At 51.5% G+C, this 20,919-nt stretch overlaps 1 protein-coding gene and 1 long non-coding RNA gene across 3 annotated transcripts in view; one reads left to right on the top strand and one right to left on the bottom strand.

Annotated features, from left to right (window-relative positions):
* CTIF (cap binding complex dependent translation initiation factor) overlaps positions 1-20,919 on the bottom strand; it is a 324,153-nt gene that overhangs the window by 97,742 nt on the left and 205,492 nt on the right. Inside the window, exons 8-9 of one of the 2 annotated variants that reach the window (XM_040264524.1) lie at positions 7,105-7,597; positions 4,069-4,368 (exon numbers count right to left, since the gene is read on the bottom strand). In XM_040264524.1, the coding sequence (XP_040120458.1) occupies positions 4,069-4,368; positions 7,105-7,597 (793 nt within the window). The remainder of the gene's footprint in view (positions 1-4,068; positions 4,369-7,104; positions 7,598-20,919) is intronic. The other variant, XM_040264525.1, reaches the window with a different exon arrangement.
* LOC120881005 lies at positions 1,634-8,450 on the top strand. Its single transcript, XR_005725183.1, has 3 exons — positions 1,634-1,741; positions 2,617-2,720; positions 8,412-8,450. It is a non-coding gene; the product is annotated as an uncharacterized LOC120881005 (long non-coding RNA).

Here is a 20,919-nt window from a genome sequence, read left to right on the forward strand (position 1 = left end):
AATCCCGCAGTGCACATCTTCTCATGGGTGTAGGACCCTGCGATCAAGCAGCGTGGGAGCCGGGTGGGAAGGGGTGGAGCAAGGGACACGAATTGCCTCCTTAGCTTTACTGATGGCCGAGCCTGGCAACCCCCGGGGGGTTGAAGAGGAAGGCCCTTTTCCTAAAACATGTGATAGGTGCTTGACAAGAGAAAGGAAAAGGACCCGGGGGATGGAGCTGAGAGCAGAGAGAAACGAGGCCCGCGGGAGGGGAGAGGCCGCCCCCACCTGGCTGACCCGTGAGGGTGGAGGTTTCCCAGGAGGACCCTCAGAACAGCGAAGCGTGGGAGAGAGGTCTCCTGAGACGGTCCAAGCCAGCCTCCTTGCTGCACAGAGGGGTACCCGAGGCTGGGCGAGGGGAAGGGGCGTGCTTGCTTGCCAACGTCTCCTGCTTTTTGGAGCTCTCTCACCAGCTCAGGCTCTGACTCCTTCTCATCACTCAGCAAAGAGCCCAGTACCTGGGACCCATTACTTGGCTGATTCATGGGGTGATGGGCAAGGCCAACCGGTTCATAAGTGACAAGAGTGGCGGAGACAGCGCATCTCTGGAGTCATCTTCCTAGCAGGGCACTCCATCACTGCAGACTCAGCTGGGGGGTTCTTCAAGAAAGGGTGCCCAGGCCCATCGCTGTGGAGTCTAACTCAGTCGGTTTGGGGGAGAACCCCCATGTTGGAATGTTTTAAAACGTCTCCCCCTGAGATGCTGAAGAAGAAGAGCTAGGCTGACAGACAGGGCCCTGAAGAAAACCTGGTGCCTGGAACTCCGCATTCCCAGACTGGGTCCCCACTTCTGACATCACACCATTAAAAGGCATGCGTCAGTCGGCCTGCCTGTGAACTTGACCCATCACTACAAACCGTCAGTCATCCAGCGTCTTAGTACTCAAAGTGTGGTCCCTGGGCCAGCAGCAGCACCGCCATCACCTGGGGGCTTGTTAGAAATGTAGCATCTCAGGTTCTACGCAGATTTCCTGAATCAGAACCTCTATTTATAGACTCTCAAGTGATTCAAACACAAATACAAGTTTGAGAAGCACTGACATGCATGCCTGGCACCTAACAGACATTTGAGAAATGCCTGTTTAATAAGCAGAATTTTATTTACCAGAATACTACTTAGAAAACAATCACACCTAAGGCAAAAAGACTGTTTAGATGTAAAAACTGAAGATGATTTCTGAGCTGTGGGACTGGTGACAGGGGTCCCCTGGGACCCCAAGATCTCTGGCACTGTCAGGGCTCCTCACGAGGGCCGTGCTTTTGGGTTCCTTGAGATGACAAAGCTGAGTTTGCCTGTGAGGGGTGAAAGGTCCTTTGACCCTTCCCTGGGTTCGCTCTCACTTCACTCTCCACGGGGGCTGCGTCCCAGCTTGGCAGGTAGCCCACACTCCACGCCAACGTCCCCGACATCAGAGCCTGCCCGTCTCCTCTGGGGCTGCCAGCTCCCGCTGCCAAGGCCCAGACAGTGAAAGCGCTCGGCCAAGGAGGGCAAAACATCCAAAGACAGCTGCTGGGAGCTGTGTTCACAGGGCGCCTTGCAGCCTGTCCACTTTGTAGCCAGCATCATGCAGCCAGTATCACTAAGCCAGATCTCAGAACCTGTACACGGAGGGAGTGGTGAAACCTCACCACGTGAAGGGCGTCTTGGGGCGGTTGAACTGAACTGGGGGCTGGTTGGGGATCCAGAGACAGTGGACCCTGAGTGCGTGCAGCTGAGTATGAACCTCAGAGGAGAAAGGCTGGGGGGGCGGGGGGCGGGGGGGAAGGTGCTGGGGCCCAGGGAAGGGATACAAAACAGGTTTGCCAGAGAATGAAAGCAGGTGAAAAGAGACACTCCTGTCGGTCACAAGGAAAGTGGGGTTTGATGAGTTATGCCCCCTGCTCTCTTTTCTTGAGCCTTGTGGGTCTGGGGTGGTGAATGGCTATGAATGACGCTGCCTGGAAAGCCTACTCCAACCCAGCAGTTCCTCAGCAGCAGAGGAGCAGGGCCCGCGAGGCTGGGTCTTGTAACGGGGGGTGTGCCAGGAGTCCAGCACACCCAGCCCACCTTCCATGGGGGCCAAGGGGCCTTGAACCACGACCCAGGAGGCCTGAGGGTCCAGCCCCAGCCCTCTGGTTACACACTTCAAGGAGCTCCCTCTTACACTTAAGCCAAGGCTGCAAGGGATGAAGGGGGCAGTGGGGGCCAAGGGGACACTGTGATCCTGCTGGCCTAAGACAGAGAGGCCAGAACAGAGAGGTTGGGGGTAGGGGGCCAAAGGGCTCTGACTGAGGCTGAGCTCGTCCCAGTGCGGATGCTCTGCCGGACACTGTGAACAAGGCCGCTCTAACCGCGGGTCACTGGAAGAGAAGCCTGACCTGGGCAGGATCTCAGATGACCCCTGCAGCCAGCTGCCCTTCCCAGCTGGACGCCTCTCATCCCGCACCCTGTGTGTGTGTCCACCGCGGGCGCCGGCTGGTTACGCAGAGCTGGCAACCACCGTCAGAAGTCTTGCCCTATCCTGGCCCTTCTCTTCACGAAAGCCAAGGCCAAAGGTCGATCTGTCCCTGACCACCCCCCCACTCCGCTCCCCCCAGGCCTGGCCATACGTGGCAGACAGGCTGCTCCCTGCCATCACCCTCCACACTCTCCCAGGACATTCCGGCCCACGAGGAACATGCCCGACGTGCAAATCCCTCAGGTAATGCGGGAATTCGTCACCGGGGAGCGTGGGCGATCCAGGAATGGGAACCTGATCGGGGCTGCAAGCTGGACAGAAGCAGCCTGGGCTGGCCAGCGCGGCTCGGGTTGCAGTGAGCAGTCACCCTGGGAAGACGGGAGGGCGGCGGGATGGAGCCCACGGGCAGCCTTTGGAGGGGGCTCCTCCCTCCCTGTTCCTGGGGAAGGGACGGCCGAGACTGCGAAATCAGGTGGCTAAGACCAGGGTGACCACATGTCCTGGTCGACATGGGGGTGGTCTAGGCCTGATGATGAATACAGCCCCTGACTCTCAGAAACGTCACGGTTCAGTTGATCTATTACACGGTCACCATCCTTAAGAAAGACCTGCAGGTATTTCTTCCAGCTCTGTGATCCTACTTCTGGAACTTTCAAGCTCCTGTTTTACCCTACCTGGGCTGAAACTCAATGCATATCTCAACCCGTCTAAGGTATAGAGGAGGAGCAGAGATGACTTTTTTCCCCAGCCAAGAGTCTCCAAGGACAGTCCCAGGCCTGGCACAGCCACCATCCTATGCCACCTGCTGCCTCTTCACGATGCCACCAGAGCTGGGACTGGTTCCCTTGTGACCACGGTGAAGAGAGACAGCCTTCACCTCCCCACCTGGGAGATCACACAACCCTGCACTCAGTTTAAGGGCCCACGCCCATCACACACCCCAGTAAAACCATCGCTGGACACTGGCACCCACAGAGGAAGGAAGGGGAGGGGAAGGATTAAGCTCTCCGGGTAGAGGGGCTTGGAGTGGGGAGGCACCAAGAAACGAGACGGCCTTTGACCTCTCTCTGCCCCAGAAGAGGTTTCAAGAAGCCCAGCGCGTCAGCAGACAGACCGCAGCTTCGCCACTCAAAGCCCTTTTGCTATATGCCTTTTGCTGAGACCTATTTCAGCACCACCTACAAGCAGCGCGTCACTGCAGGGCCTGGGGGTGGTCCTGGGGCGGGGGGAGGAGAAGGAAAAGAAAAGTCCATGGCACATTGTGTGTCCGCTGGGACGCGGAGAGGTCAAAGCACAGAACGGGCCTAAGACAAGAGGCAGCCCTCTTATCATGGAAATAGAGGGGAAGGCTGGTTACACACGGAGCACCTATAAAATTATATTGGTCCATCGTAACCATGGAGCCCTCACACAAACACACGCAAATCTGGCCACTCATCCCTTGCCCTCTGAGTGCCTTTTTATTTTCTATAATTAATCGGGCAAGGGTGGAACTCGGGAGCAGTCCGACCGTGGTCAGAATCCGCAGCCCTCTCTCCAGAGCCGGCCCGCGGTGGGCGGGGCGGGAGGCGCAGCTGTCGGCGCCCGTTACCTGCAGCATGTTGAGCAGCAGGCTGCGGAACTTGGTCCCCTCCACCATGAAGAGCGCCATCTTGTCGCAGAGCTTGGCGGCCGTGAAGGCGAAGCTGCGGTCGGACACAGCCTTCTGGTAGATGGTGCGTACGATCTCCCCCAGCATCTCCTCCGAGTTGGTGGAGTTCTGGGCCTCCTCCATGAAGGTGGTGAGCTTGGCGTCCACATCGCTGCTGTTGTTCCGCATGCTGTTCAGAATCTCGATCAACTTGTCCATCTTGTTCTGCTGAGGGCTGGTGGTCTCCACGGCCACTTCATCCTGGTGGGGGCGGAGGGGGGGAGGCGTAGGGGACAAATCGAGCGGTGCCTGAGTGGGGCCTGGGTTTCCGCCGAGGGTTTCCAGATTTCCATGCAGGGAGGGCAGTCACCCTCAGAAAGGACCCGTGCTACTTCTAGAACCAGCGGTCTGATCCCCTTGGGACCCGACCTCCACCAAGGACCCTTGGGCCCCAGGCTCCCTGTTCCCCTTCTGCTCGGCCCCTGTGACACCCTGAGTGGATCCTTTTTTTGTGAGCTCTAGCTCTTAACCAGGTTTCTCATATACACTGGCTTGATGTGTTGGATCTACCCGTCCATCAGATGTCTCAATGTAGAGATGATTTAATGGGGCTTATTAAAGAAGAAATAAACTACCAGATAAGAAATTGGGCCAAGAGAAAACAAGGGTAGGAAGAGTAGGTCAGGAAGGAGGTGGCATCCCAAATGCCTGCTGTGTTGGTTAAAGGTGCCCACAGAGTGGTTACACCTAGTCCTCCAGACTCTCGGCTCTGGGCTCATGATGGACTTCAGCCCGAGGACTGTCATGCTCTCTGGGTACAGGGAGCCCTGTGACACGGCCTTGGCATTGTGTGCTGGCTTTTTACAACAAGTACTGCACACTAAGGAATCCTCCGAAGTGCCGCAGAAACAACTGGCACTTCTCGGAGGGAAATTTCAGATGAAAAACCCTACACCCACTAGAGGTTTCACTATAACTGGGACCAGATCTGCACTGCATGAGGAAGAAAATGGATCTGACAGTCTCAGAAGTATGTACTCAAACACAGGAGACTGGTGGCCACAAGTGATGGACTTAACTGCTGGGATGTGAAACCAGGGTTGAAGGGCAGGGTCAGGGACACAGAGGGGTGCCCATGTTTGCCATTCTGTCATCAACGGAAGAATTCTGCGCTGGAGGCTCAGCCCGGGGCTCTTGAACCTAGTCTCAGTCTCTAGTTGGATGGCTCTGAGAAATGGCTTCACTCCCTGGGCTTCAGTTTCCTCCCAGATACATGAAGAGGTTAGATTAGATGGTCTATATAGCTTTCTTTGAGTCCTGCCATTGCCCAAGCCCACGTCCTCCTGGTCCAGGAGTTCAGGAGGCTGGACCTGAAGGCAGTCTTTGCAGCTGAAATACGGGCATCACAGATCTACCTTATCTGTTCTGTCTCTCTCTTCCTGCCCCATCCCAACTACGGGCAGGAATAGTGGTCGGTATGTAGAATAATCACCCACAAGGGTCTTCTGACAGGTTATGACATTTGACCTTCAGTCTGTCTACAAGGCGGTATTACACCACTGTGTGACACCCATTTTACAGATGGGTACACTGGGGGCACAGAGAGGCGAGGTGGCTTGCCCAAGGCCACCCAGTCAATCAAAGGCAGAGTGAGGACCCAGCTAGTTTGCTTGACTCTAAAGCCTGTGTTGTTTTGCTCTGTGGCACCACGGCTGCATTTAGCAGAACCGAAGAGAACTTAGCAATTCTCTCTCTGGCTGGATTGGAGCAATCTGTCCAGGAAACTCTTCAGGCAGAGACCACACATGGTGTACACTTGAGAACTTCTCCAGGCTCCTACCTTTGGGACGCAAGGAAATGAAGGATGCTTTTCTCCAGGACCTCACAGTGCCTGCCCTGTGGGGAGTACGGGTGGGCACTCAGGGCTGTAAGGGACGCCAGGAGCAGCATGTCAGCTTCAGGAATTGAGCGGGGAAGAGGTCTGACCTGCCCTGTACTGATTGGGTGTGGACCTGGCCCTCGGAGGTGAAAGTTGGAGGAGAGAAGGCAGGAGAGAGGGGCTGGGGAGAAGCCCGGAACTTCGAGCTCCGCAGAAGCCCCACAAGGAGGACTCCGTGTAGTCTCCCCATGCCTGGGAAAGCTGGGGGCAAGCTGGCCTTTCCTGGGAGCACTTCTTCTCCAAGGTGACCTTACTTACACCCGTGGCTGGGGATGGGGAGCTAGGGTGAGCAGAGTGGACCCAATGCTGCCAGGGACAGAGCCCCAGCTCTCCTCTGGAGGCTCGGGGCATCTCTTCCTGAATGTGTGAACCAAGCTCTGGAGGCCAGGGCAGGAGTAGGGTGAGGAATGAGAGCTCTTTCCAAATTTAAGGAGGCCCTCCTTCTCAGGGCCATGCCCATGCAGGATGGGCATCTGAGCGATGCTGAGAGTGAGTGCCTCCTTAAATCCGCCCCTCCCCGCCGCCCCTCCCTGCTACTGGTTGTGGGGGAGGTGAGTGGCAAGGCTGAAGCCAGCCTGCTGCACTCTGTCCAGCTCACCTTTGCTTTCCCCGGCAGGAAGCACAGCTTGGCTGGTACTCACCTTGCGGAGAAGCATTCTTATCTCATAGGCTCTGTGTTTCCCCCAGATGCCCTTTAGCACTAACAGGGTGGCATCCGCCCCCAGATAATGCTGGGGGGGGGGCACCAGGCCTTCTCTGCCACCCTCCCATCACCTGGAGGCACATGCCTCTTCCCCTACCCTCCCTTCTCAGGCTGGGGACTGGTACCAGGTGTCCAGCTGAGCCTCCTGGAGGGTGAGACGTGCTGGAGGGAGTTCACATGCAGAGCTGGCCATGGGTCTGCCTTCTGTAGACCAGGGGTCTCTTGGGCAGCAGACAGTAGGTGCTGGTCTCTGCCTCCACAAGGCTCCCCAGGCCCACACCCCCAAGCCCTTCCACCCAGGTGCCTACCTCGTGCTGTCCTCCCTGGTGCAAGAGAACAAGGAAAATTCAATTACCGGTACCTTTTCTTTCAGCCTTCGCCGCAGCCTGTCTTTGGAAGACTGGAGCAGGGTAATTTTGGGGCGCTCCCCGCCGCGCTCGGGAATAATACTGTCTTTAAGCTTTGTCTCGGCCTCTGGACACCCCGGTTGCAGCAGGGTGAGCCTCTCGGAAGCCGCTAGGGCCAGGGCATCAGGGCTGCGGGGGGACTCGAGACCGCCGTGCCCAGCATCCCCCAGGGCATCCTCGAGTCTGGGGCCCTCCGTGGGCATGGTCTCTTTGGCGTTACGGTGGGCGCCTGCCTTCCCCTTGTCGCCGGAAGGATGCTCCATGTTGCTGTGGTGCCAGCGCCGGTTCTGGCTGTAGCCGTGGTGGCTGGACCTCCCTGAGGGGTGGGGCGCCGAGCCCCCCTGGTAGGATTTCTGGTGGTCCCTGTTGTGTTTGGCACTGCCCGGCGGGTGGTCACCATGCTGTTGGGGCTTGTTCCCTCCTGGGGGTCTCTGCTGCCGCCTGCCAAACAAAGGGAAAAGACAAGAGAGGGTCACTGGGGTCGCTGGCCAGGGTCCCTATGTCCAAATATCTGCAGAGGAATTCATTTCTTCATTCCTTCAGTACTCTCACTGAAGGCCTCCTATGCACCAGGCTCTGCAATGGGGCCTGGGGTTACAGGAGAGAATATGACAGATAGGTCCCTATGATCACTCAGGATTTAAGTCAACTCTTGACTTAAAATAAGTATTTTATTCCCTTATTAGAATATACATTAATACATGTGTAGGAAACAAAATTAAAGTGATACAATTAGAGTATACAGCAAACCCTCCTGACTGTCCCCAGATACTCAGTATGTTTCTTAAAGCAACCATTCCCATTTTGGGAACATATTCTATGCGTGTTGCAGTAAAGATGTATACACAGAACTGCACTGGATAGTGAAAGTCGCTCAGTTGTGTCCGACTCTTACAGTCCAACTATACAGTCCATGGAATTCTCCAGGCCGGAATACTGGAGTGAGTAACCTTTCCCTTCTCCAGAGGATCTTCCCAACCCAGGGATCGAACCCAGGTCTCCCACCTCGCAGGCGGATTCTTTACCAGCTGAAACACAAGGGAAGCTTCAGCTAACAAGCATTCTATTAATGACGTTTTAACCATCATGGCCCGTGAACAGTTATACCATTTGTTAAACAACCTTTCTTTAGGTACACTGACATTTTCACCCCCAAGCCATGAACAAAATATGCTATAAGAAGACTTCCCTGGTGGTCTAGTGGTTAACAATCTGCCTGCCAATGCAGAGAACACGGGTTCAATCCCTGTTCCAGGAAGATGCCACATGTCACGGAGCAACTTAGCCTGTGCACCACAGTCATGAGCCTCTGAGCTGAAACTACTGAAGGCTGAATGCCTTTGTGAGCTCTGCAACAAGGGAAGCCACCGGCGTGAGAACCCTGTGCAACTAGAGAGCAGCCACCCCGCTAACCGCCGCAACTAGAGGAAGTCTGTGCAGCAATAAAGACCCAAACAAAGCCAAACATAAATAAATAAACAATTTTTAATGCTATAAGAAATTATTACAGGCTGAACTGTGTTCCCTCCAAATTCGTATGTTGAAGCCTCAACCCCTGGGACCTCAGAATGTGACTGCATTTGGAGTGAGGGCCTTTAAAGATGTGACTAAGTTAAAATGGAGCTGTTAGGGTGGGCCTCAATCTATTGCTATCACGTTATGGCAGCCTGAGCCTTGGGCTACAGACGTGATATTTAACACGGTAGTTTTTGGCAAACAGGCTCACTGATTTACTTGACACTTTCAAAGCAGAGAGTCTCATCCTTGAGGAAGTGAAAGCCACTCAGTCGTGTCTGATTCTTTGCAACCCCATGGACTATACAGTCCATGGAATTCTCTAGGCCAGAATACTGGAATGGGTAGCCTTTCCCTTCTCCAGGCGATCTTCCCAACCCAGGGATCGAACCCAGGTCTCCCGCATTGCGGGCAGATTCTTTACCAGCTGAGCTACAAGGGAAGCCCAAGAATACTGGAGTGGGTATTCTTTTCTCCAGCGGATCTTCCCGACCCAGGAGTCGAACTGGGGTCTCCTGCATTGCAGGCGGATTCTTTACCAGCTGAGCTACCAGGGAAGCCAGAGATTCTCATACAGAACAAATCTGGGCTGTGCATCATGGGACAAACCCCATATGTTCTGATCTGCAGACTAAGAGAGCAAAGGGGTGGGGGGTATCCTGGGGACCCTTCAGTCTTGCACCAAAGGGCTGCTTCCATCACTGCAGTGCTCCTGCATGCCACCTGTTTTGCCCTAATGGTGTTTTCCATGTCGTAACCTTATTTGAAGTCCAGCTGGAGAACAGCATAACCATGAGCCTCTCAAAGTTGTAAAGTGAGTGAAGAAAGTTTACGGAGAGAAGCTCCACATCCTAGCAAATGAGGTTCCCATCCCATTCTGTGATCCATCTCTTTGCCCAATACAACAGGCCTTCACTGCACTGCATTTTATGAACAAACGGTATTTACTTGCTCTAAAATTATCATTACTTACACAAACTCAATTTCGATGTTCACTTGATAATTTTGTATCTCTGAAAATTTGGGGGTATCCTGGGTTTGGGGTTAAATGGATCATTTTCCCATTAAAATTAATGAAATTTTTTTCACTGAAAAGCTTTTCTTCTACCAGTATCAAATGTTGGCGAGGGTGTGCAGAAAAGGGAACTCTTGTACAGCGCTAGTGGGAATATAAATTGGTGCAGCCACAGTGGAAAACAGTATGGAAGTTTCTAAAAAAATAAAACATAGAGCTACCATATGACCCAGCAACTCCACTCCTGTGTATATATTTGAAGAAACCCAAACCACTAATTTGAAAAGATATATGCACCTCAATGTTCCCTAGCAGCATTATTTGTAATTGCCAAGACATGGACACAACCTAAGTGTTCATCAATAGAAGTTGTGGTATATACACAATGGAATACTACTCAGCCACAAAAAAAACGACGACCATTTGCATATGCAACAATATGGATGGACATGGAGGGCATTATACTAAGAGGGAGAAGACAGAGAGAAATACTTGATACATCGCTTATACGTAGAATCTAAAAAATACAACAGACTAATGAATATAACTAAAAACAAGAGGGACTTCCCTGGTGATCCAGTAGTTAGGACTCTGCCCTTGCATTGCAAGGGGCACAGGTTTGAGCTCTAGTGTGGTCAAAATAAAGAAACAGACCCACAGATGTAGAGAACAAACTAGTCGTTACCAGTGGGGAAAGGCTATATATAAGGGTAGGGAAGTGGGAGGCACAAACTCTTGGGTGTAAAATAAGCTCAAGCATGTGCTATACAACTTGGGCAATATAATCTGTAGTTTGCAATAATTGTAAATAGGAAGTAACTTTTAAACATTGTATAAAAATGAAGAAATTGAAAAGCTTTCCCTAGGTGGCAGGGTTTACAGGGGGAGTTAAAATTGTTAAGTGAGGGTTTCCCTGGTGGCTCAGTGGTAAAGACTCCACCTGTCAATGTAGGAGGCCCAGGTTCAATCCCTGGTCTGGAAAGATCTCACATACTGCAGAATACCTAAGTCCCTGAGCCACAACTACTGAGCTTGTGCTCTAGAGCCTGGGCACCGCAATGACTGAAGCCCACGCACCTACAGCCTGTGCTGCACAGGAGAAGGCACCAGGGAGAGAAGTCCATGCACTACAACGAAGAGGAGCTCCTCACTCGCCGCAAACAGAGAAAAGCACCCGCTGCAATGAAGACTCAGCACAGCCGAAAATAACAAGTATGTAAAAAAGCGCTTTTAAATTAAAAATAAAGCTGCCAAGTGAGAGACAAGTGTATAGGTTTCTTTTTGTTTCCACACAAACAGTAACTTATAATACACTGTATATTAGAAGTAGAAATGAGTATGTTTTTGCAGGAAAATTCAACAATTTGTTACAAAAGCCTCTAAAACATGTAAACCCCTAGCCCTTGCAATTTATCCACTTGTGACAATTTATCCAAGGGAAATTATCAAAGCATAAGGATGTTCATCATAGTTGTGTTTAGAACAGATAAAAACGGACAGTCAAACAACGAACGTGGTGAGAAAGCTCACTCTGTGCCAAGGGTGTTGCGTGTGCAGCACAGTGCTAGTTTTCATGGCAAGTGTTTATATGCATAGAAAGATCTGGAAGGACACTCAAAATGCTAACAGTCATTATCCCTGGGGGATGGGGTGAGGATTTTTCTTCTTTTGTGTTTTCTAAATGAACATAAATTTATTTTTCTAAACTTTTTATTGTAGGATAATTATAGATTCACATGCAGTTATAAGAAAGAATACAAAGAGATTTTTTTGTATCCTTTCCCCAGCTTCCTTCCATGGTAACATCTTGCAAAACTATAGTTCAAGATCACAACCAGGATTTTGACACTGACTCAGTTTCACTTTTCACTTTCATGCATTGGAGAAGGAAATGGCAATCCACTCCAGTGTTCTTGCCTGGAGAATCCCGGGGACGGGGGAGCCTGGTGGGCTGCCGTCTATGGGGTCGCACAGAGTCGGACACGACTGAAGCGACTTAGCAGCAGCAGCAGCAGCAGCAGTCAAGATATAGAACATTTCCATCACCACCATCTCCTGTGCTGTGCTGCCTTTTCATAGACACACTTACTTCCCTCCCTCCTTAGCCCCTGGCAACAACTAATCTAGTTTCTATTACTACCATTTTATCATCTCAAGAATGTTGTATACATACAGTATGTGACCCAATGGGATTGGCTTTTTTCGCTTAGCATAATTCCCTGGTTATCCATCCAGGTGATTGCATGTATCCACAGTTGTTCCTTTTTCACTGCTGAGTAGTGTTCCATGGTGTGGCTATATTAGCAAGTTTAGTCATTTACCCTGGAGAAGGCAATGGCACCCCACTCCAGTACTCTTGCCTGGAAAATCCCATGGATAGAGCCTGGTAGGCTGCAGTCCATGGGGTCGGTAAGAGTCGGACACGACTGAGCGACTTCACTTTCACTTTTCACTTTCATGCATTGGAGAAGGAAATGGCAACCCACTCCAGTATTCTTGCCTGGAGAATCCCAGGGATGGGGGAATCTGGTGGGCTGCCGTCTATGGGGTCGCACAGAGTCGGACACGACTGAAGCGACTTAGCAGCAGCAGCAGCAGCAGCAGCAGCAGTCATTTACCCACTGAAGGACATCTGGGTTGTTTCCAATCATTGGCTGTTGTGTAGAAAGCAGCTAGGAAAATCTGTTCACAGGTTTCTGTGTGGACATAGTTTTCATTGCTCTTGAATAAATGCTTGTGAGCACCACTGCTGTGTTGAAAGGTAACTGCATATTTAATTTTTAAAGAAGTTATCAAACTGTTTTCCATAGAGGCTGTGCCATTTTACATTCCCACTAGCAATGCATGAGAAGTTTTCAACCACTGTTTCTTTGGGTCATTTTCAGTTACACCCTTTTTTTCTGCTTCCTCCTGGATGACCTGCCTGTTGGATTTTTGGTTATGGTCCTCTAGGTCTGTGAAGCTCATTTCATTCTTTTCTATTTTCTCACTGTTGCTCAGACTAGGTCATTTCTATTGTTTCTTTTCCAGGACACTGGTTCTTCCCTTTGTGTCCTCCATTTGGGTGTTGAGTCCATCCAACTGAGTTTTCATTTGATGCTTCGTTCTATCTCCTACTTCTTTGCCGAGACATATATATATATATTGTGTGTGTGTGTATCAAGAGGGTTTGGAGTTGTTCTTTGAAGCATTTTTATGCTGCTTTGTCACACAATTCTAACATTTCCATTATTTCGGTATTGACACGTATTGTCTTTTTTTCACTCAAGTGAGATCTTTCAAGGCTTTGGTATGACAGGAGATTTTTGGTTGAAAGCTGGACAGGTTGGGTATTATGTTATGACATTCGACTTAATCAACGCTTCCTGTTTGGCTGGCTTCTTCTGCTGGTGTCCTCTGACCTTGGTCTGGTAGCAGAAAGAGCTGCACTGTCTCATCACTGCAGGGTGCGGGGAGAAGTCAGGCTCCCCACCAGGCCTGCTTTGATGCAGCACGGGGAGGTACTCTTTCATGCCGCCCAAGGTGGGGGTTCTGGGTCCTCACACAGATAGCTCCCTGGCTAGGAGGAGGAGGGTGCCTCCCTGCTGCTCCTCATGTAGCCTCCACTGACACAGAGGCAGGGCTGGTCAGTGACCCCCAGGCATGAGTCCCAACTGCCCACTCGGCTTCCCTGACCCCACCCTGGCGGGCTTTGGATGCCTCATCACAGCCTGGCGAAGGTGGAATCTTGGTCCTTCATTTGTCCCTTCTGGCACAGGTGGGATGGAGCTAGTTTTTTCTAGGGCATTTGTCTGAAGTAGAGCAGCTTCTGCCGAAGAGTTCTCTGTCTTAAGAGGCTGCTCCTTTCTGGTTCGCTGGCTGCAGAGGGGGGCCATTTCGGTCTGTCTACACCTGTGGGTGTTTCTGGGTTGCTAAATACGTTCCCTCCAAGTCTGAGATGAATGAGGCTTAGAAGAAAACTCACCCACTGCTGTGTCGCCACTCAGGGGCCAAGGCCCCAGCCAGTCTGCCTTCTCTCTGCCCTTCAGTGTTCTCTTGTGTTTGACTGTATACATAAAAATCCAGGGGTTTCAGATGTGTTTATTTTAATGATTTGAGTCAATAGGGCTTCCCAGGTGATGCTAGTGGTGAAGAACCCGCCTGCCAATGCAGGTTAGACATAAGAAGATGCGGGTTCGGTCCCTGGGTCGGGACGATCCCCTGGAGGAGGTCATGGCAACCCACTCCAGTATTCTTGCCTGGAGAATCCCATGGACAGAGGAGCCTGGCGGGCTACAGTCCATGGGGTAGCACAGAGTCGGAAATGACTGAAGTGACTTAGCGCAGCACGGCACAGAGTCAAAAAAGGCAGCTCCTTCATCCAAGCCCACCACCACCACCACCACCACCGACAGGCCTAAGGCCTTCGTTTCCTTCCCTAATGGTCTCATTCGAAACACAGGAATCAGCATGGGCCTAACACTAAATTCTGGAAGAAGTCTGCATTCATAGCAGGGGAATCCATCAGCATGGGCACCTGGGCCAAGGGCAACAGGGGCAAGCTGGGCCCCACCAGCAAGGTGACTCACTGAGCTGGGCTCCTCCCAAGACCACCAACTGCCCTCACGTGTGCCAGATGCCCGAGACACAGGTCAGCTCCGGAGTCTGCACCCCCTCATTCGGAGAAGCCCTGGGAGAGCAGACGAAATTCCATGGCCCACCAACTCCCCAGGAGTTTTTGTTGAGACTTTTTCTAAATTCTCTCTACTTTTATTCCTTAAATTTTGTTTCCGTTCAGTTGCTAAGTTGTGTTGGGCATTTTGCAACCTCATGGACTGGAGCATGACAGGCTCCTCTGTCCTTCACCATCTCCAGGAGCTTGCTCAGATTCGTGTCCGCTGAGTCAGTGATGCTATCTAACCATCTCATCCTCTGCCACCCTCTTCTCCTTTTGGCCTTCAGTCTTTCTCAGTATCAGGGTCTTTTCCAATGAGTCAGCACTTTGGATCATGTGGCCAAAGTATTGGAGTTTTAGTTTTAGCATCAGTTCTTCCAACGAAAATTCAGGGTTGATTTCCTTTAGGATTGACTGGTTTGATCTCCTTGCTGTCCAAGGGACTCTCAATAGTCTTCTCCAACACCACAGTTCAAAAGCATCAATTCTTCGGTGCTCAGCCTTCTTTTGGTTCAACTCTCACATCCATCCATGACTACTAGAAAAACCACAGCTTTGACTAGACAGACTTTTGTCAGCAAAGTGATGTCTCTGCTTTTTAATATGCTGTATAGATTTGTCATAGCTTTCCTTCTGAGTGTCTTCATGGCTGCAGACACTGTCCGCAGTGATTCTGGAGCCCAGGAAAATAAAGTCTGTCACTGTTTCCATTTGTTTCCCCTTCTGTTTGCCCTGCAGTGATGAGACTGGATGACATGATCTTAGTTTTTTTGAATGCTGACTTTCAAGCCAGCTTTTTCATTGTCCTCTTTCACTCTCATCAAGAGGCTCTTCAGTTCCTCTTTACTTTCTGCCATTAGAGTAGTTATCATAAGTATATCTGAGGTTGCTGATATTTCTCCTGGCGATCTTTAATTCCAGCTTGTAACTCATCCAGCCTTGCATTTCACATGATGTATTCTGCATAGAAGTTAAAAAAGTAGGGGAACACTATACAGATTTGTTGTACTCCTTTTCCAATTTTGAATCAACCAGTTATCATGTCCAGTCCTAACTGCTGCTTCTTGATCCACATACAGCTTTCTCAAGAGACAGGTAAGGTGGTATGGTATTCTCATCTCTTCAAGAATTTCCCACAGTTTGTTGTGATCCACACAGCTGAAGGCTTTAGCGTAGTCAATGAAGTAGATGTTTTTCTGAAATTCTCTTGCTTTCTCCATGATCCAGTGAACGTTGGCAATTTGGTCCCTGGTTCCTCTGCCTTTTCTAAACTCAGTTTGTACATCTAGAAGCTCTCGGTTCATGAACTGCTAAAGCCTAGGTTGAAGGATTTTGAGCATAAGTTTGCTAGCATGTGAAAGGAGTGCAACTGAACAGTAATTTGAAATTCTTTGGCACTGCCTTTCTTTGGGACTGGAATGAAAATTGACCTTTTCTATTCCTGTGGCCACTGCTGAGTTTTCCAAATTTGCTGACATATTGAAGGCACCACTTAAACGGCGTCATCTTTTATGATTTTAAATAGCTACTTTACACCGATTGACCTTTTTTCCTTCCACTCTCTTTGTTCTTTGAGTGTGAGTAATTTTTAAGCCCAGAGAAGAACCTTGGAAATTCCCTGGCAGATAGTGCTTAATTCTCACAACTTCTGTCATCTTTATTTAGAATTTTTGTGCTGCCTGAAGCTACGGCCCCAAAGAATGCCCCCCAAAGGACAGTTGACCAAGGCCTTCCCAGGATCTGTCTTGAAACTGGCTTCCCACTTGCCGTATCAGGAATTCCCCTCTCTCTGCCCAGCATCCTCCCAGTCCTCCTCCCCACCTCTCAAAAAAATCCCATCTCTTTCCACCCAGAGGAGAAAGGAGGTAATTTCTACATGGTAGTCAAGATCTTAGAAAGAAATCAGCCTAGGTCTTGCAGAGCTTCTGCTACTGTTTTCTGGAAATTGTGTGGAGCCTGGAACTCCATGTTCTGCTGGTTCAAAAAACCTTGGAAGGACTTCCCTGGTGGTCCAGTGGATAAGAATCTGCCTTGCAATGCAGGGGACTCAGGTCTGATCACTGGTTGGGGAACTAAGATCCCACATGCCACAGGGCAACTAAGCCATAACTACTGACCCTGACTCCCACAACTAAAGAGGCTGTGTGCCCCAGTGAAGATCCTTCATGCTGCAACTAAGACCCAATGCAGCCAAATAAAAAATTTTAAAAAGATCCTGGAGCCATCCAGTCCTGTCAACAAAGCAATGACCAGGAAGAATGTCCCAGGTTGCTGAGCACCAGTGGGTATTCTCAGACTCACTCTGCCTGAGTGGCAGCTCCTTTGCACACGTGGAGTGATGTCTGCAGGAGGGAAGGAGAGGCTTGGGGGTCCACCTTTGAGAGTCCACTCCTAAATGAGGAGACAAGACTCATGAATGCAAAAGGAGGTGGGCTGTTATGGGGCTGGATGGCAAATGAGATTGGCTGGGTGGCCCCTAGGAGGGCAGGGAAGGTGTCCCTGGAGGAGGGGCACAGGGCACGGAGCCCCTTTTCCTGCTTAGTTTTCAGGGTTAGTGACTGTTGGGATTGGTCTCTATGTGCAGGTCAGTCAAGAACCTTTCTTCCCATTTTACAGATAAGGCAACTGAGGCTCACTAAAGAGAAGTCCCACAGCAGAGGGCCTCGCAGAGGCTCTCAGGAGTGTGTCCAGCCAAGTCGGCAGGTCACAGCTCCCAAGCGTCCACCCTCCTGTCTCCCATGTGCCCTCAGATCCAGCCCCCTCAGTAAAGAAGGGCTGAGCTACCACGGAGACCCGCCATGCCGATGACCCCGTGAGGCCCATGTTGTTGGCCTGGGAACAGACTGAGAGGGCCTTAGCCCAAGGACCAGACTTGGGGCTGGGCCTGGGGCTCCAACAATGGAGGCCCAGCTCCCCGGCTCTGGCCATTCACAAATATTTGTCAGCGGTCGCTGGCTGAGCCAGCCAAAACCAACTCCTCTCTTCTGTTTGCTGGCCCTGGGTTTCGTCGATACCTTCCTTCAGGGGCCAGCTGGCGGCTCACCACGAAACCTGTGGGTTTAGGTTTGGCTGATCTGGGATGAGCCGCTGTTGCTCCCAGCGGCGAGGAAGGAAGCCACATTTGGTCTCTGATCCCCGGATATGTGGGTCCAGGTTTTGGAGACATATTAGACGTGCAGCCGTGCCAGCCAGAAAGGGCAGAAATCCTCCTCAGGACTTCTGCTCAGGATGTTCGAATCTCGCGGTGGGGGGTAGCCTTCCCTGGTAGGGGCGGGGCAGGGGGCGTGGCTTACGAGATAAGATTAATATTCCATTTGCGCTCCTGGCAACACCTGCTGTTAGGAAAATAATGCTTTTTTTTTTTTTTTTTTGCGAATGGAAATTGTCAGTATGTTTTTTCCATCACTCATTTAGTTTATTCTTTCTTTTTTGGGTTCTGAAATCAGATGTCTTATTTCACTCTCAGACTGCTCTCTTTTATTAAGAAGAAAAAAAAAAAAAAGTTCTCGGAAGACCACAGCTGCATTTTGGGAGGTGGGTGTAGGGAGAATAACTTCAGATTTTGTTTTTAAAAACGACTTTAACAGCAGTCCGAAGGCAGACAAATGTCTCTCTGTTCATTTTTTATTTCATAATCTTTCCCAACTAGATATTCGGAGGGCCACCGACTTATTATGGTTCTCACAATGTCGGACACTTCACCACATAATTTGTAGGTCTGCTTAAAAATTTCTGAAAGCAAAATTCCAAGGGCAAGCGGTTGGAAAACTATGCACGGGCTCGTATTTCTTGCCTTCAGAAAAAGTGATGACTGCTCATTACTAGTTCAGGCGCCTCCAGTCCTGCCCACCTACACACGCCCCACACGGGCCCCACCTCCTCTGCCCCAGCCTCTGAGCCGAGCAGGGGCTGCGCTGAAATGAGCTCGGCAGGCGAGGCGCGGAAACAAGGGCCGCCCGCCACACACCGCTGCCCCAGTCTGCAAAGAATGGGAAGCTTAGCAAGGAAAAGCATAGAGGAGACGCACTTCCCTCTTCAGGGAGCCAACGGAGGGAGACATGACATTGGTTTAAACCACAATGATCAGAGTAGCCTGCGTTCACTGAGATAACACTCGGGGCTGAAAGAGGTGTTGGAAATCCAGAGTCTGCTCTGCAGGACACTCCTCCTCTGTCTGTCTGTCTGTCTGTCTGTGGCACTACAGCCAGCTCCGAGCCTGGCTCAGGGCGGGGGTGGGGGGTGGGGGGTGCAGGGCTTCACCCCTCTGTGTCTCTGTCCCTAGCAGTACTGGCCTCCAGCTCACAGGTGGCTGTGAAGATATACACAAGGGCCAGCACGACAGTCTTTACGGATGAGAAAGCCAAGTCTCAGAGAGCTTGCTTCGCTCCCCTTCAGGCTATCCAGCTAGTTAGTGGCAAAGCCTGTCCCGGACCTGGGATTTGTGTTTCTGCTGTAAGGTGCTGCCTGAGACACTGCATGACTGGATCTCACATGACTATTCTGAGGCCTCAGGAAGTCTCAGGTCTGGAGAACCAGAGCATCATTAGCCACTTAGACAACAGAACCGCCTGTAATTGCCATCACCCACAGGGTGCAGGGACTGCAGCACCCTGGCCGGCTCGCTCCCACACCGGGTCCCCTGACAACCCGCGAGCGGCATCATGTGCTTCAAGAACACTCTTGCCGCCGTGGACGGTCAGCCAAGCTTCAGAGGCTCTCACTCTGGCAGACTGTGGGGCTCCCCTTTTGCTCAGAGTCGGGTAGGAAACGATTCAGGACTGAGGTCCCTGCTTAGCTAAGGCAAAAGTTCATGCAAGGAGCTCAGTCTTCCGCGGAACGGATGGAAAGCTTTAGAAACCAGATGGTCACCTGGCTAAAGGGATGCTTGGAATGGAAGTGAGAGGGTCTGACTCTGGACCCCGAGGCAGAGAAAAGATTTTCCTCACCAACTACAGAACTGAACGAACGAAGGAAGGAAGAGGGGAAAAGGCAGCTTCATTTATTGCTTCATTAATTAAACTTGTTCCGAGACTTGGCTCTGCCTGGAGGTTAAGCAGAGGTGTCAATGGGCTTGCCCAAGGCCACGCAGTTCCTCGACCACTTTGAGGGAAGCTGGGCTTGCAGGGGGCGGTGTGTATGACAAAAGCTGTTCAGCTGGCTTTAAGGAGTCTCTAAACACCTTTCCTAACCTACCCAGGCTTCGAGGGCCAGATCAGCCAAGAAGCCTTCCCCCAGCTCCCAGGATGCCTCCTCTATCTCTAAACTCCTAATGAGATCATAGTCTGGCTTCCCTAGTCTCTGCCACCTGTGGCCTTGTGCATTCCTCTTGCACACCCTTAAAAGCATCTACTTTATTCAGAGCCTTTTCTAAATCTCCCCCAGGGATCTGTGGTGGGGCTGGGCACTCATTCATGCCTGAAGTGAGCCCCAGCGAGCCAGGTCCTGGGGACACAGCAATGACTCCAATACAGGGCTGTATCCTTACAGAGCTTAGGATCCATGCAGAGAGACAGACACCATTCCATTAATTACAGAAACAGGTATCTGGCTACAACCAGGCACAAGAGTCATGGAGGAAGGGCGGCAGAGAATAGCACAGAGGTCTGTTCTAGTCTGATCCTGGACACAGGACTGGCCCCACCATCTGTGGGACCCTGTGCAGAAACAAAAATGTGGGCCTCTTGTTCGAAAACTGTCCTGGCAGCTACAGCAGAGCATTAACCCAAGCACAGCCCTTGGGAGCGCGAGTCGCAGCGTGAGACCACAGACTGCACACCCGAGAAGCCAGCCCTGCCAGGAGGGCTGCCCCGAGGAACGGGACTGGAGCAGAAATCACAAGGATGCGGAACGACAGTAATGAAAACACGCTAACACGTATGGGGCGCTAACCACGGGCCAGCACAGCTTTCATTTACCCCAGGAGGGCAGGACCACTGTTCACTCTGCTTTACAGAGACATCAGTGAGGCACTGAAAGGTGAGTACTTGCCTAAGGCCACACAGCTTGCAAGAAGCAGCACTTGGTTTGAACCTAGGTAGTCTGGCCCGAGAATGAGTGCCCTCAACCACCACGCTCTCTCGCCTCAAGGTTTTGCTGCCTGTTCCAGGGTTCTGGGGTTTCCCAGGTGGCACAGTGGTAAAGAATCCACCCGCCAGTACCGGAGACGCAGGAGATGTGGGTTTGACCCCGAGGTCGGGAGGATCCCCTGGAGGAGGGCATGGCAATCCACTCCAGTATTCTTGCCTGGAGAATCCCACGAACAGAGGAGTTCCGTGGGTTACAGTCCATAGGGTCACAAAGAGTCAGACAAACTGAGCAACTGAGCATGCACGCACGCACCTGAGTCCTGAGGGCGTGGGGCAGCCTGCACACCACTGCTGAGCAAGGGACCCAAATCTGGAGAACCCCAGGCCATGGCCAAGGCCAGTGGGGGAGGGGTCGTGGGTTTGGCACACACCACACACGTGGTGCAGAAACAAAGGCTGAGCTGGAGGCCACTGGGAACAAAGGAGGCCGAGAGGCCTGAGAGAGGGGAAAGCCTGGGAGGGCTCTGGACCGGGCGTTCTGGGTCGAGGTTTG

Source organism: Oryx dammah, unplaced genomic scaffold (assembly GCF_014754425.2).
Source record: "Oryx dammah isolate SB20612 unplaced genomic scaffold, SCBI_Odam_1.1 HiC_scaffold_22, whole genome shotgun sequence".
Lineage (NCBI taxonomy): Eukaryota > Metazoa > Chordata > Mammalia > Artiodactyla > Bovidae > Oryx > Oryx dammah.